Source organism: Lepisosteus platostomus, chromosome 27 (genome assembly GCF_059453375.1).
Source record: "Lepisosteus platostomus isolate fLepPlt1 chromosome 27, fLepPlt1.hap1, whole genome shotgun sequence".
Taxonomy (NCBI): Eukaryota; Metazoa; Chordata; class Actinopteri; order Semionotiformes; family Lepisosteidae; genus Lepisosteus; species Lepisosteus platostomus.
The window spans coordinates 8,366,146-8,382,079 of record NC_142637.1 but is presented as its reverse complement, the minus strand read 5'-3'; the positions used below and the strand labels follow the sequence as shown (position 1 = coordinate 8,382,079).

Here is a 15,934-nt window from a genome sequence, read left to right as displayed (position 1 = left end):
GGAGACCGGATACAGCAGTTTTATTGCAGCTTACTGCTGTTGCTTTGTGCAACAGCATCAGGAAAAAAGCAAGAACTGTTTAAATCCAAGCCTTTTTTAACTTCGGATATATATATATTTTACACGTTGCCCTATAAAACCGAAGAACAATCATCTGCAAGGTGATAAGTTGTACCCTCCACTCTCATTCGCTACACATGCTCCTTATTTTAAACTGTTCTGCAGTATTAGAAAAAAAATGCCACATGTACAACCAACAGCTACATGAGCTGAAACTTCAGGGCTGGTCAAGGACTAGCGAATGGCTGTGGTCCAAAACCTCGATCTAAATATCCTTTGATGAACTTTAGTTTTTGTGACCCTATCTTAAGAGTAGGGCCCCAAGAACACAGAAACCTTTAGAAGGAACAGTCACACATCGTTCGAAGGCTAACCGTGAAGAGGAGAGGAAGTGAGCCATCTCTGAAAGCTGAGAAATTGAGCCTATCAGAGAGACCTTCCTCATCTGAGCAAAACAAATCTGAGATACAGTGGCAAACCAACACACAGCCCTCTTATTTTTTCAGCAATGCTATCGATGGAACAGGCAGGGTGTTCCATTATACACTTCAAATACAACCATATCTGCAACCAAATACAGGGTAGAGGATTCCCAGAGCTGAATATTTAATAACACTGAAACTTGCTCCGAATAAATACATAGCAACAGCACAGAACTTGATATTTACAAATCGTCTGCAAGCAAAGCATGTCACTCACTTCACAGGACGGAAGAAATGTTAAAAAACATTAGCAAACAGAATCGGCAAAAACTAGGGGGTAAAAATAAAAACTAAACAGTTCAGATAAAGTGAGGTACTGCCACAGAATGAATACCATGAGAGAATACTGCACACTCCTATATATACAGTATGTTGTACTCTAGGCAACTTACATTTTCCTTTTTCTCATGAAAATACCAAGGACAATTTCCTGCAGTGAGACAGAGCTTAGTGCTAGGAGTCTGTACTTTCAGCCTCTAGAGATGAAAAGTCTTACAAGACTCCTCAAATCTGCAGGCATCTTTCTTCATGTCAAGACTTTCTACAATGCCATTCATAAAATGCTACAGACCACAGAATCTGTCAAGGAGCAGTGGAGCCCTGACAACGATAACTGTGCTCGCTTGGAAGCGCAAAGTTCAGTGACACCAAACTGCAAGCTTAGCAAATGATTAAACAGGTTTAAAAAGTTTAGTCAAATTTTCTTCATTAAAGCGCATCTAAAACATCATATTTGCAGCCCTAATGCCCAAGGCTTAGTTATTCTCTTCCACAGGCAGGCATGGCATTTGTTAACTTAATCCAGCTTTAACAATATCAGTGCACCTCCTCACCAAGTTTCTGAAGCCATTAACTGCTTGTGATAAAAATGCTCAAGCTAAACAAGCTAAATACCTTCATAGCCTGGAAGATCCTATAACCGAGACACCGCACAGCATTTTCAGGGTGTTTTCCAGAAAACAGTTGCACAGCAGAAGAGACGGCAAAGAAAAGTGAATTTCCAGCCAGTAGGTTTGGGAGGGAGGGAAGCAGAAGACACCTATATAGCAGACTCATAGTGTTTTAAATACCCGCCATCACATGCAAGGTAAGATTGAGCCCGTCTCTAATGCCACCAAATGAGTTTTTTTTGTGCAGCTGAAGAGGTAAACATGCAGAAACAAAAACCACCAGTTTCCTGGCTTAATTGGTAGTGGACAGCCAACACACAGGAGCCTGCAGGCCCGGGACTGCAGGGGCAGCCTCCTGCCATGACTCACACGGCCAGGACTGGCCCCTGCCTGGCCTGCGCACATCCCTGCCTGGCAGCAGAACGCGTCAGGCAGCCCCAGAGCCGTGACAAAGGAAAGCGGATAATACCCTCCCAATGCAAGAAACCCACGGGTGTACGTACAAACACTAAAAGACCGCAACTTCCTGAAGAATCGTCTGCCTTCGTTAACATAAGGCGGGCGTGACGCGTCGGATAACGTCCGAAACGAGCCCTTAAGCCCGGTCTCCCGCGGGGCTTTGTTCCTGGGATTTTCTGTGCTCCGTAACTGGAAAACTGCTAATTCCAACCAAGATCAAACATGTAAACTGAAAGTTTTAATCAAGCATCTTTCAGAATGAACTGATCCCATCTAGAAATTTTCATGAAAGTTGTTTTACTTCAAAACCCTTTGGGTGGTATGTGTTCTAAATTTGTTTGAATCCATTGTTAATTTAAATAACCCCAGCTCGTTTTTTGTCAGTCACTGGTGTGTTTCCCTCCTTCGTAGGCCCTAGGCACTGTGCCTGCAGGGCCCAATGGGAAATCCGGCACTGGCCGAGCCTGGGACACACCGGTGGGGTGAAAAAGGAAGTCACTACAGCGACTGCAGCCCTCTGAACGTGAGCAGCAAGGGGCAATGGGATGAAACTAGTGCTGAAACAACACATCCTTCCAAAGACGCATGTGGGCGAGTGGAATTCTGCAGGACTCGGTGGCCCTCAAGAGCCCCCCTTAAGAGAAGCACAGGCCGTGCGGCTCCTAGCGGGGGCAAACCCCCCTGCCCCGCCCCTCCCCGAGCTGGAGCGGGTGGGAATGAAGGGAAGGCGAGGCTGCGGCCGCCCCTCCCCGGCGCTCGCCTGCCCTATGGGAGAGCTCCCGCGGCTCCGCGAGGCCAGTGGGGACAGCACAGCGGACCGGGCTTCCTCAACTGGCGTCTCCCGCGCGCCGCGGCCGCGACCCGGTCGGGCTCCCTGGCCTGTTTCCGCAGCCTCCTCTTTCCATTAATCCTGCGAGATGTTCAAACACGCGCTGGAGATATTTTTCACGTGCAAATGACCCTTTCCCCCCCCACTGCAATTATTCTACCATCATTAGTCCAACCATTTCTTTATTTCAGATCATTTTGAGAACCTATTGTTTAACAAAGACGGGGTGTGGGGGGGGGTGGCTTAGTGGCGCAGTGGTCAACATTGCTGCCTTGCAGTGCTGATGTCCTGGGATCAATCCTGGAATCCTGGGGTGCTGTCTGCGTGGAGTCTGCATGTTCATCCCTATGGCTTTCCTCCAGGTGCTCGAGTTTCCTCCCACAGTCCAAAGACATGTCGGCAAGTTAATTTGTTTCTGGGAAAACGGGCCCTGGCGTGACTTGGCTCTCAGCTGGACTGGCGCCCCACCCAGGGTGAACCCTGCTTTGCTCCTGTTCCTTGTTGGGATAGACTCTGTTACCTTGAACTGGAAGACCCACTTAGAAAATGGAAGGATGGACATGAACAGGCTAACCTGTATCATGAAAAAACAATACTTTAAGCGCTTCTCATCTTTATTTCTAATATTTGCATGCAGTGAGGAAGTGCCATTCTTTAACAAACTCATCTGTACTGTACTCCCATTTCTTCCTCCTTCTAATAAAATAGACTTTAATCCATCCATTTGGGAGATACCAATAAAGACATGTCTTTGAGAGGGCTGACGGCAGAAATGAGCACACATAGAAACCTTTCACCCTGGGGAGAGCATGCAAACTCCACACAGAACATGCTCCAGGTCAGGATCAAACCCAGGACCCCAGAGCTCTGAAGGAACTGCCACACCCCTCACTGGCCTTAACCAATCAATAGCCGCCACATCATTCCTCACATAGGTTTGCATTGTGCTGGAAAAGGTTTTTTTTAAGTTACTGCTTTTTTTCTTATTTTTTTCTCATTTCCACACATGTATGATGCAGAAATATCCCGGTTTTATAACTGGGCGGGACTTCCCCCAGCAGATTTACCGATTATGCCATAGAAGGGTCGAGACGATCAACCCACTCGAGGTCTAGTGGCAGAAAACAGCTGACCACCCTCTTTTTCCCATTTTGAAAAGCAAATGGACATCAGCTGCCAGACCCCTCCTCCATCTCCCTGTTTTCTTCTCCTCCTCCCCCCCCCCCTCTCCCCATCGGGTCTCTTCCCTCCTTCTCTGCGCAGTGACTTGAAAACAAAAAGCCTTTTCAAGCTGGGGCACCTCAGTGCCGCCCCACCACCACCACAAAGCTGTTCCTCTGGCCCCTTCCATGGAGCTGTAATTAATGAATCAGCTGACAAGGCAGGGCGGGTCAGGGGTCAGCTGGTTCCTGGCAGCTGTGACAGAAGAACCGGCTCCACTTTTGTGGGGTTTTTTTGAGGGGAAAAAGTCCGCCGGGTCACGCTGGCTGTCGGACTGTAATCCTCTCGTGCACGCTCCCCTTCCCCCGGGCGGCCGGGCGGCGCGCACTCGCTTCAGAGCTCCCGGCTCTGTTGATGCACGGCTCCCGAGGGATTCAGAGGCGCAGCACGGAAGATCCGAGGCCGACACCCCCCAGAAAGCCCACCCGGGCCCGCCGGGTCGCCCCTGAACTCTGCCACTTGTGGGCATTTTTTTTTTCCCCCAATGGAAAAATCGGGGGTGAAAAAATCATTCACAGTCCAGACGCTTTTCCATTTGCCAGGACCCATGTGTGGGTCTGCCACTTGTAGAGAACCCCAGTCCCACACAGGACCCCCGATTATTCCAAAGGCTAAGCCCAGGCGCTGAGGCCCCCCCCTCCCCCACAGCTGAAGCTCTGTGCAGTGCCAATGAATAATGAAACGCCATGAAGTTTGTCCGTCACAGACCCCAGCTCTCCTGAGCTGGCGTCATCGGAGAGCTGCACTGTCTGCCCACCAGCACGCTCCGCTGAGAGTGGCTGAGCTAGCAGGGGATAGAAGCCTGGGATTTTAATGACCATCAATGAAAATGTTTGCAACAAAGCTCAAAACAGCCAATCATTCTGCCTCAGAGGTCTCCTATCCCAGTACAGACCAGAACCAGCCCTGTTGGGAGTTTTGAGATCAGGACACAAAGGTACTAATACCGCTGTCAAAAGTAATGCATTTTAAAGGGTCCTGTAATGGCAGACTAACCTAGCTTGTGATACAAAGGCATTTTCTTTACCGTCAAAATCAATACTGTACAGACCGACCCACCGTACCAACGTAAAGTGGCAAAAAGTTATAAAATTCCAAACATTATCCTCCTGTTATAGGCTTTCATTGTGCAAGTAGAAATTTCCACAACACTCGCTTTCAGAGACAGTCCGTGAGACACAGTTTCCAAATACTGAACAGACATGCATACGATTGTTAGGCAGGCTTTAGTGATGGGCAGAACACTGTCTATTGGTGCAAAACTCTGAGACATGCAAAATCACCATTATAACACCGGTGGGAGATACAAAGACACACCTGAGGTATCTGTTTATTCCTTCTGATGAATCGCATTACAAAAAGGCACCGAGCCATAATGAAATGCCTGCGCTGACATTTTGTACTTCAAACAGTTTTTGAAAGCAAAGACTAGTCAGAAACTAAATTCAGACCAATAGGTCTGGAGGGTTAAAAAAAAAAAAGGATTAAAAGTTTTAAAAAGTTGTGCTACATTGGAAAAATGGTTTTAAAAAAACTCTTCACACGTAAATGGAGTTTAATCCATTACAAAGAGATGACACAGCAGTTTGAGACTGATTCAGGCCCTTGGAGTCTTCATGTCTTTAAGCATTGCTTTAGTCAGACGTTATAGCTGGTATGTCTGAAGAATGACAGAGGTAGATGGGCAAAGCTCAATAGCAACCTGGGGCTTATCTGAGCAGCACAGGTAGCAATACGGACAAAGCTCTATGATTCTTAGACATACTTCAAACATCCAGATAATCACGTTTAATTTGTTCTGTTACTGCCACAGCTCGCCCAGCCCTGGGTTAAACACAACCCTGCCGGAGCTGGATTCCAATCCAAAAGGGAACTGAAACTCGAATGAAGTAAAGAGGTTAACTTATATTATGCAAAAGTATTTCATGTTTCTCCCATTCCCACAGCACGCAAGCAACACGCTTGCCGGGTGAGGACAGGTTTTGCAGAACAGAGTTGCAAATTCCGATCAACTTAAGTTACTGAAATCAGTCAGACAAAAAAATACCAACTGCACCAAAAGCAACAATGAAGTTCACTTATCTACCAAATGGTCTGTGAATTCAGATAAGGGCAGAGTTCAGGATAGTGTTACTCCTCAAGAGGATTGAGCAGGCCAAAAGCACATTATGACTAATGGCACTGATGTCTACCTGAGAATAACAAGGAAGTGAAGAGGCTAACTAAAATATTAAATTTTTAGGCCCAAACTGTGCCTTGTTTTTAAGCAAAATACACTTTTTTGGTACAACAGTGAATGCAATGCTGACAGTGGTTAGCAACTAACTGGCTTAAAAAATTTCCATTCCAGTATACCAGTAAAATGCAGTTGTACACATGCATGCCAGAGGCTGCTCAAGAATGGCTTGTACACAATCTCTGCCCATTGAAGCTCAAATGAGCAGACAGACAAACAATGGTGCTCATCCAGCCTGACGAGGACAGCAGGGTTGAACTCTCTGGCAGGGGAACATACAGTATGTTCTCTGCACTGCCAGCAACGGCACACATTCACCACGCCAGCTGCCGGACCCAACGAGAGGTCACTCCTCTGTCAATTCATGAGTCCACTGGGCTCCCGTTGACTGCTGTTCACTTCTGCTGCTGGATTTTAAGGGCAATATACATCTGCTAGGCCTAATCAGCTTTTTGTTGTTTTTTGTTTTTAAGAGTGCAGGCTGAATGGGAGGAGGTGAAAAGAAAATCTTTAAGATCTGATGTTTAAACGGGAAAACTTGTTTTTTGTTTACTGCAGTTCTCTTATCTTTTCGGCCACTGCAGTGATTAAACAAGCGCTGTCTCCTAAAAAGTGCCCCCCCCCCCGCCCATCCCAAAAGAATGCCATTTCGCAAGAGAATTTCATTCTTCTAGACTGAATTAAAATGCTGCCGGGAAATTTAGTTTTCTTTTCGACATTTTCTGCAGCGAGTGGCAACAGCACCCAGAGAGGCTGACTGGCTGGCACAGATCCAGGGAAGAGGATTTCATTTCCTGAAAACTACAGCCTTAAGCTAGAAGACGCCTTAGGGTTGGTTACAGTTCATTGAGAATGAGCAGTGAGGAACAATTCTACTGGTTTCAGCCTTGAAAAAGGTAAGACAATGCAATAACAAAAACAAACCTAACATCTCGGCAGCAGGAAGTACACAGGCTGTTGCTTGTCCCTATCACAATTCGGGTGTTCTGAAAAACACGTCTTTACTAACATCAGCAAGCAAAAAGGAGCCTTCTCCCCAACACCGCAGCACTAAACCATGACACTTAAAAAAAAAAACAGGGATACTTTTTGGCTAATCGCCAACCCCCTCCCACACACACCAAACATGTCCCTCTTCAAATCGCATGACAGCCAGGACTGCTGCTGCACTCCAGCAGTGACCAGGACAGGTTTTTAATATTTGTACACAGTCACAATGACAAACTCCGACGCACTGAGATTGAATTATTCCGACTTCAGCCATTATTCCACAGTGTGAAGGGCCAAGCAGTGGTTCCCGAGTGCCAGTAGATGGACAGAAAACGTGTCCCATTGCTGCAGAGATGCACTGCTCTTCCTAAGCTCAAGAGAGGACAACCTTGGCTCCCCAACACAACAGCACTCTGTTTCATTCTTAATCCTTGTTGAAACAATCAAGGGGCAATTAAGCAAGGATCTGATGTCAGGCAATGGAATGAACTGGAAGGGGCCAAGTCACCCACCAGCCTGCCTCTAGTTTATCCAAAGCCATCTGTACCCAAACCCAGCAGCGAATCGCCCAGTCAGAGCCAAGTAAGGTTCAACGATGCTTACCCCTTGGTTTCCAGTAAATCGGATTGTTGGCTGTGCAGACAGCAGGGTCTGGAAAAGGAAAAAAGAAAAAGACAGTTTAATGGTGGTAGCAATGCTGCCAGTGACACAGAGCAAGGAGTGAGGCAGGAAGGATCTGATTCATGACAAGATGGACTCAATTGCTAGGCAACCACCAGCTGAGGGCAAGAGGAAACCATCGGGAATGAGCCCTGTCCCGCAGTCCCTGTTACAGAGCGTTCACCACAAACCCAGGGCACACGACTGTGTTTAGATCAGAGGGCATCATTACCTGCTCAGAAGAACTTTTCAACCTTATTCTAAAACAGGCCTTTGGAACGACTCCATCATACTTGCAAGTGGAAATGACCAGCTAATTAAATGGTGGTGGGACCCTGAGTCCTGAGACAAAGTCGAATCCCCATTCTGCCCCTTTCTGCCTCCTCTGCCCCAGTCTGGCTGAAAAGCCAAGGGAGAAGCAACCAAAATGCACCGCACTACACTTTCCCTAAAAACAAAGTCACCAACACACTGTAAAGCCATTGGCAATGGCCAACACTGGACCCCCGTGACCCATAACCCAGCAAGGGTTACATAACTTGCTCCTGATCTAAAATAATTCCATGACCACTAAAGCAGGTGAGTAGTTCAGTTGGGCAGCTTAGGGATCGCTCGAAATGAAAACACCAGCACCTCTGTGGTCCTCAAAGACAACCTCACATGTACCCAGTCTTACACATTGATGATTTAAGGGGGACCCGCAAACTCTCCAGAACCAAGGTAGCCACCACTGAGCCTGAGGTTTTACTGCTCTCACTAGTCTAGGGGTCTCACACTCTGCTCCTGGGGGGTCTTCTCATGTCTAGCTGTTGACTCAACATGAACAGTGAATTAAACAACCCGATTATCTTCTAAATTAGACAGATGGGATTTTCTTGAAGTCCTCGACCACTGATTACACAAGACACTCGCTTGAATAACAGTGCGCACAAATCACCTCGAAGCCCGAAGAGATGCGTTACTATTCTGCAACTAATTAATACAGCAATTATGTAACTGAAACCTACTTGGAACAACACACTAGGCTCTCCGAGGAACTGAGACCTCTGCACTAGGCACTGAAACAACAGTCCTCAGGGTCTTCCACTTCAAGATGCTTCTAATTGGTCCCATCAGTTACACAATGTGGGTTTCTTAATCCAAGTAATGTGTGACCCAAGAATGCTTTACCCTGGGAGTACCCTAGAAGCCTCTTTAATATAATTTAGCCCATTCACATCGCCATGATTTTAGACTGGTGTAGCCCGACTACTGCACCAGAGGAGGTAAGATCAAGGCAGAAGACACTCTCAGTGAGACTGGATCGATTTAGACTACATGACAGTGGGCTCACAGGAACCCCACAGGCTAAATTCATTAAATTAAATCCCTCGCATTTCAGCAAACTCCTAGCTCATACAGTTCCTAGGAAGAACTTGCATTCTTTGTGGGGATGGTGAGAAGGTATGTTTAAGGAAAACGGAACAAGAACAGGTTAGCTCTGGAACTGCTAGAAACTCCAGGGGATATTAAAAAAACAAAACAAGAATGTGCTGGGTGCTAATGAGTGTTATTCAAAGGATTCCATTTATTTTGGCTCAGGGTAACTACCTGAGATTTTCTTCACGGAAAACTTTCTAGCAATGTTAAACGTGGCGCTATAATTCCGATTCCCGAGTTATGCTTTGCCAACCATTGGCTTTTTTAGTTAAAAAGGCTTCTACTTTGCATATCCTTCCCACGTTTCAAACACGCAGTTGGTGAAGGACACTGGCCATTTATCTTTAGAGAACCGCTATGCTTATTTGCGTTTTAATATTCCAGCAGCTCCGAGACAGCCTTGGTTTAAACACGCTGGCGGCGCCCCACCGCTGCCCCCCCTTCCCCACACGCCGCAGGTGATAGCTAAGGACTTGGATCACAAGCGGCCAAGCGCCGGCTCAGACAAAGGCGGGGGGAGATAATAGCTCCTGCCTCGCACTAAATAAAAGCCCTTATAAATGTCATCGGAGACGTAGAGGACCTTGCTCCCAGAACTCAATTACTTTTATGCACATACACATTCCCAATCGGGCCTGGCGTTTACCCTGGCCCCGCTCCAGCGCTAACGTAACTGCCAGGCTATGCTCCGGCTGTTGTTTGGGAAGCACAGCACACAGATCAGATGCACAAGTCATTACATAATCCTCAGCCCGAGCAGAGCTGCGGTGAGCCACGCAGAGAGGCCAAGGCGGAGGATTGTTAAACTGCCCCCGGGTCCCCTACCTGCTCCATCCCTCCTCGGCCTCTCTCTTTCTCTGCAGATCGGGAGAAACAAAACCGGCAGCCGTGCATAGAAGATGCTTTACAAAAATTTTTTAAAAAAAGCAAAAGCTGATGCGGCTGGGCTAAACCTCTCCCTTTTGCCATCGCCGACATTCTCAAACAGGGAATGTTGCTCTTACATGTTGGTTTTACATGTTTACAACCACAACAAACAGAGACCGAGACAGAGAGAAAGAAGACCAACAGGGATATCTTCCCAGGGCACACGCTGATCCATGGGTATGTGCGGGGGGGATTTACACTGTTGGGAGACTGCATGTCAACAGCCAGTGGGCAACGTGTTGACCTGCAGGGGCCCCGAGATGGGCGCCGGCTTGCGGGCCCTTCAGAACCAGAAGGGCGCCGGTCAAGTCTGGAGGCTGGTGTGCCGCTTTGACAGTGAAACGTCAAGCGCCAGCGGGCCAGGGAGCCCCTGACGAACAGACCCAAGAGAGGGACAGAGGTGCGAGCTTGCTTGCTTGCGTGCGTGACGCATTTCAACCTCGCCCTAGCTTCCCTCACCCTTCAAAGCGTAAAAATAAAATTAGAAATCACAGAAGTGACGGATGTCAGTGATAAAAGGAGTGGACCCCTGAGAAATAAGTTCAAGTGTCCCACACTGAAATGGCTCCATACTGGGCTCACTAGGGCCTTCCATAAATACTAACTGAAACTATTACTCTTAAAATGCAACCTTCGCTAACTTGACCTAGCGACCCAGACATTTAAGTCTTGAGCGTGCTACCGTTTTCACAAACCCTACGGCACGGCTCAGTCCGACACAATCCACACTTCCACCCTGCTGCTGTCCCTCAGAAACCCGTTTCAACTCAAAACATTGACATCGCTACCGTACACAGACATCAGGAAGCTTTCCTAAGCCTAACTGCACAATTCCATTTTAAGGCGTCTGGCATCACAGGAATCCTATCGGTTTTCTTTGGGGACCGTAATGGGAAGATAATCTGCCTTGAGCACAGTTTTACTATATTCTACCCATGATGCCTGCTCCCAAGCACCCCCCCACCTTAAACAAGTGGAAGTTTAGCATTTTCAAAAGACATCCAGAAAAATAAAGGCTTTCCTTCAAGGTCATCTGGGTGCATGCAAGGCATACTTAGGGAACCTTCAACCCTATCCCCAGCATCTTAATGTTAATCTGGACACCCTCAATTTAACACGTTAATACTTTGGATTACTTTGGTAGCAGATCCCATGCTGGCTATGAGGGTGTCACTGTTTCTCCCTTCAGCTAGAAATCCTGATTATTCATCCCTGAAGAGCCAATGAGCTTAGCAGGTCGGCCCTGCTGAAAAGCACTGCTGGTGTCCCATCGCGATGCAGAAGCTTCTCGTCATGACAGGAGTCCTATATAGACAGGGAGAACAATGCCTGGTGCACTGATACAGCAGCAGAGAACTGCTAATGCGACAATATGCAGAGCACCCCCATAAAGAAGGGGCTTGACATTTAAATGGCTCCTGGATCTCTGTATACTTTCTGCACAGTTGATACGCAGAAGACTCCAGTGAGGAATGGGGTTAAGGACCACTGAGAAAACGCAACAATGAAATAAGACACTGCAGAACAAAAATGTAAAGCCACATTGATCTGGTCATAAGTTCTGTTTTATAGATCAGCAATATTGTATACCACTCGGTTGCTAAAAAAATGCAGGCTGTAATCTTTACTTGATGATATAAGCTCCTATTACTATGCAGGAAACAAAAACTTGATGAACTCTGAATTGCTATATAAAAATCAATTACCCTACTGTCTTGCTTTCTGTAGTGATTGACAATCCTCAGTACACTTCAAAAAAGGTCTCTGAACAGCAAATCAGTTTAAGGGGCTTTAAAAAAAACATTAAAAAGAAACTACTGCAAATCCCTGCACAGTGTTGGAGATAACAGGTACATTTCAGCATTAAGTCCAACTTGCCCAGTTCTAGGGGGATGTAAAAGTTTTGATCCCAGCTGCTGAACTTCTGTCCCACCATGCGAGATGGGGCATCACCATTAACACTCCCCTCCCTCCAAGCACAGACCAGAGCGCAGCCCTCAGCCCGTTCGCTTGAAAGGGCTGCTGACGTGCCATTATTCTCCGGGACCGCAGCCCAGAAACTTCCACAGAGCCAACCTGAGGACAGGCCACCGCTCGGCCGTGGAAAATCACAGGAGTGCCTAAACCGCGTGGGCTCGTGGAGTCTGGGTCAGCAGTGCAGCAGGGCTACCAACCTGATGCCCCCGTGAGAAAAAAAAAAATATTGTCCCCCCCACCACCACCATAAAATAATCTAAAAAATAAAAAAAAATCACCCAGAAAACAGCTTTCTTACACTGTGATCAGAAAATTAAAGCACATGATGAGCAGTGGGGCTTCGGCTATGAATCAGTGTTATGCATGAAGCTTTCTCAGCTAGTTTTGAAAGGGATTGAATGAATACATCTGCAATAAAACAGTAAACAGGGGTGTATAAGGATGGGTTAAATGTTCCACCAGATTTCACTTGAATATGACCTTTCGAGAACTTGTCACGATGCACTTTCAGTACAAGTTCGGAGGGGAAAAGATAGATATCTTTAATGAATGTTTAACTGCCAGTTTCCTGAGGTTTTGATCTTTTTTTTTTTAAAGAGAAGAACTCAGGTCATTTCTATCAACACCACCACAGTTTAGGTAACTCATTAGGCATTTAAAATCTTTCATATGCAAGGTAAACTCTAAATCCCTCCAGCACATGAAGAGGAACATTCTTATTTCCCCTGTCAAAGCCAGGCCGTAAGATTTTACATCTGTCTGCTCCTTAATTATTTATTGGACTGAATTTTCTATTTTTAGTGTTACAGTCTGCCTGGATTACAGTCCTGCATTGGAATGGACTTAAATAGTCAAGCCCAGCTCCCCGTCCTGCCTATGAGCATCTCTGTATCAATGACTAAGAGACGTGCAAACGTGTATGAGCAGAGTCAGGTTTTAACTATGCTGGGGGCAGGGCACTCCAAAGAGAAGCCGAAAATCCCATCATTCATTGAAAAACTAAACACCTACATGGATCAACTTGTCTGTAGAAAAGTTGAGGCTTTTGTTAAGGAAAGAGAAGATAGGGAAGCATGGTGCTGTACTGTTGTTAAGCTTTAGGAAAAATAATACTGCTGGAGAAAACCAAATTAACCCTGCCTCCCACCCACTCCTCTCCAAGCTTTGTGAAATGCTGCCTCAAAAGAACTAAGGGGAGATGCATGGAAGAAAAACTAAATACAGGCATAAATTCCAGAAAGTGCAGTGGTGTATAAAGCACTTTAACTTGTATAAATATAATGCATTGATATATTTTTTGGAAATGCATACTGGAAAGCTGCTTGTCACTAAAGGTTAATGCACAGGTCCCTGTCTCACTTGCTATACTGTACCAATACAGCTACAGTAATAGTAGCTCAATGTTCCCTAATGCAAAGGGGGAGGGGGACTCGCCATTAAATGTCGAAGCACATTTGAAGCAATGCTTCACAAACCGGAGCCAAAAAAAGTCAGTGTTTGAGACACGCTTCAAACACTGGCAACCCAAGTGCAGAGGAGTTAAGCACAGGGTTAACGTCAGGAAAAGGAGACTGAATGAAATTTAAGAATCCCTTGGAGAGCACATGGGGTGGAGGGGAGAAGGGTGCATCTTCCTCAGCACATAAATCAAGACCGTTCACTAAGTACTTGAGGGAACAGACTGTAACCATTCCGACAGTCATCTTACTCACAAAACCGAACACAAAGACAGCAAGTCATTCGGTTACCAGGGTGGGTATCAATAATACATACGTATTGCAATTCAAAGCTGAAGAACCTTGCAATAAAGGATCCTTTGTGTACAGTTAACATCCAATTTAAAGTCAAATCTAAACTGTTTACAAAAGGAATGAGTCCAATGAGTATTGGACGACAATATCAAAAACAGAAAGCAACACAATTGGATCCTTCACATTATTTCTCACCTGAACATTGCTTTTGTCTGAGATGCAACCACACAGCTGAACCGTTTTTGCCAAATCATTGGCTTGAACAGTGATGAACCAACCAAGAACAACCATTTTAAAGGGAAAGGAGCTAGAATTGATGGCATTTTGCTGTAGTGCTCCTGAGCACAATTCATGCGATTTCATAATAAAAACATGCGATCATCCACCCTAAATGATAAATTTAGGTATTAATACTATAATCTACCAAGAAATAAACAAAAGGCTATATTAGTCTAGTCCAGAGGTGATCCAGTTAAATTCTGTAGAGGAGGAACTGCTCCCTGTTACCTAAGATCACAACACTGGAACTGAAGTTGTACTCTGAACTGTTTATATTTCAACCCGTTACAGTACAGCGAATTACACCTCATTTTCACTTGGCATTATGAACAGTGTTGACTGCACACAGTGTTACAGCAAGACTGCTTCCACACCCAGAGGATACCACATGAGCCTAGGGCTACTGTAAGAATTAAAACAAGATTTCAAGGTGAACGCACTAAACAATGTGTTATAGCTCTAAGGGAGACAAAAACAAACAAAATAAGAAACCCAAACAATTGTAAAACCATCTAGGCCTCACCCAACACGTTTGTGTCACTGCTATAAATATTCTCTTGCAATGACAATCTGCATCAGGCCCTGGAGGAAGCACACAGCCAAGAACACAGGGGTGTCAACTGATGCCTGTTCCATTGTTTTCCTTGCGATTTGCACATGCCATCATCAAAGCTGATTGCTCCCTTACAGCACGGGCTTTAATCACAGGCAGTGCTGCAAATACGGGTGCAAGTTTTAAAGATGGGCCAGGCAAGAAGCAATGGACAGGCGCAGGCTCGACAGATACTGGGATGCTGTGCTTTAAATCTTCAGCAGCCATTATCACCCTGCAGCTCCTAGCTGGCAGCCCCACTGGAGCCCAGCAGGTGTGAGCCTGGCCAGTACCTGGAGGGGAGACTCCTGGGAAAAACTAAGGTTGCTGCTAGAAGTGGTGTTAGTGGGACAAGTCGGGGTCTCTCACTCCACAGTCTGTGTGGGTCCTAATGCCCCGGTACAGTGGCGGGGACACTATTCAGTACTGTAAAATAGGCTCCCTGCTTTGGATGAGACACAAAACCGAGGTCCTGTGGTCATTAAAAATCCCAGGGCATTTCTTGAAAAGAGTAGGGCCGATGCCCCAGCGTCCTGGCCAAATTTCCCCCTGGACTTTACCAGTCATGGCCTCCTAATAATCCCCATCTCTGAACTGGCTCCATCACTCTGCTCTCCTCCCCACTGGGGCTGCACACTGCTGATGGAGGGGAGTCCCCACTGCCTGTGAAACGCTTTGAGTGGAGTGTCCAGAAAAGCGCTATACAAGTGTAAGGAGTTGCTATTATTAATTAAAGCTGTCTGGTGCTGGTAGAGCAAACTCACGAGCACGACCACCAGGTCTCTTACAGTTACATCATAGCTGGGCTGGAAGCAAAACCGCCTTCCCCCAAGAAGACCGCTTTGGGTTAACATCCTGATCTAGAACTCGCAAGGTACTGTCAGACTGCTACTAAACATGACTCCAATATCAGCTGTGGTTCAGCCTCCCCCCCTCCCTGGGTACATTCCATTGCTGTCAGGCTTTTCCATCTGCATTGACAGCCTGGCAGCATGAGTGCTGAACCTGCAGGAACGCAGTAGTTCTGTAAGCAGGCACAGAGAAAGATTTTCTATAACCCCCGTTTTTGCTGAGGGACATTGTAAACACTTAGGCATTATGTCCGAATGTAGTGCAGGTCACCCCTTTTACTTCGTTTTTGTCCGTGGATTCAGCATGCATT

General features: G+C 46.4%; 1 protein-coding gene across 1 annotated transcript in view; it reads right to left on the bottom strand.

Moving 5' to 3' along the window:
* Positions 1-15,934, bottom strand: part of ell (elongation factor RNA polymerase II) — a 52,698-nt gene that overhangs the window by 23,466 nt on the left and 13,298 nt on the right. Inside the window, exon 2 of the mRNA XM_088621926.1 lies at positions 7,771-7,818. Coding sequence (XP_088478052.1) covers positions 7,771-7,818 — 48 coding nt within the window. The remainder of the gene's footprint in view (positions 1-7,770; positions 7,819-15,934) is intronic.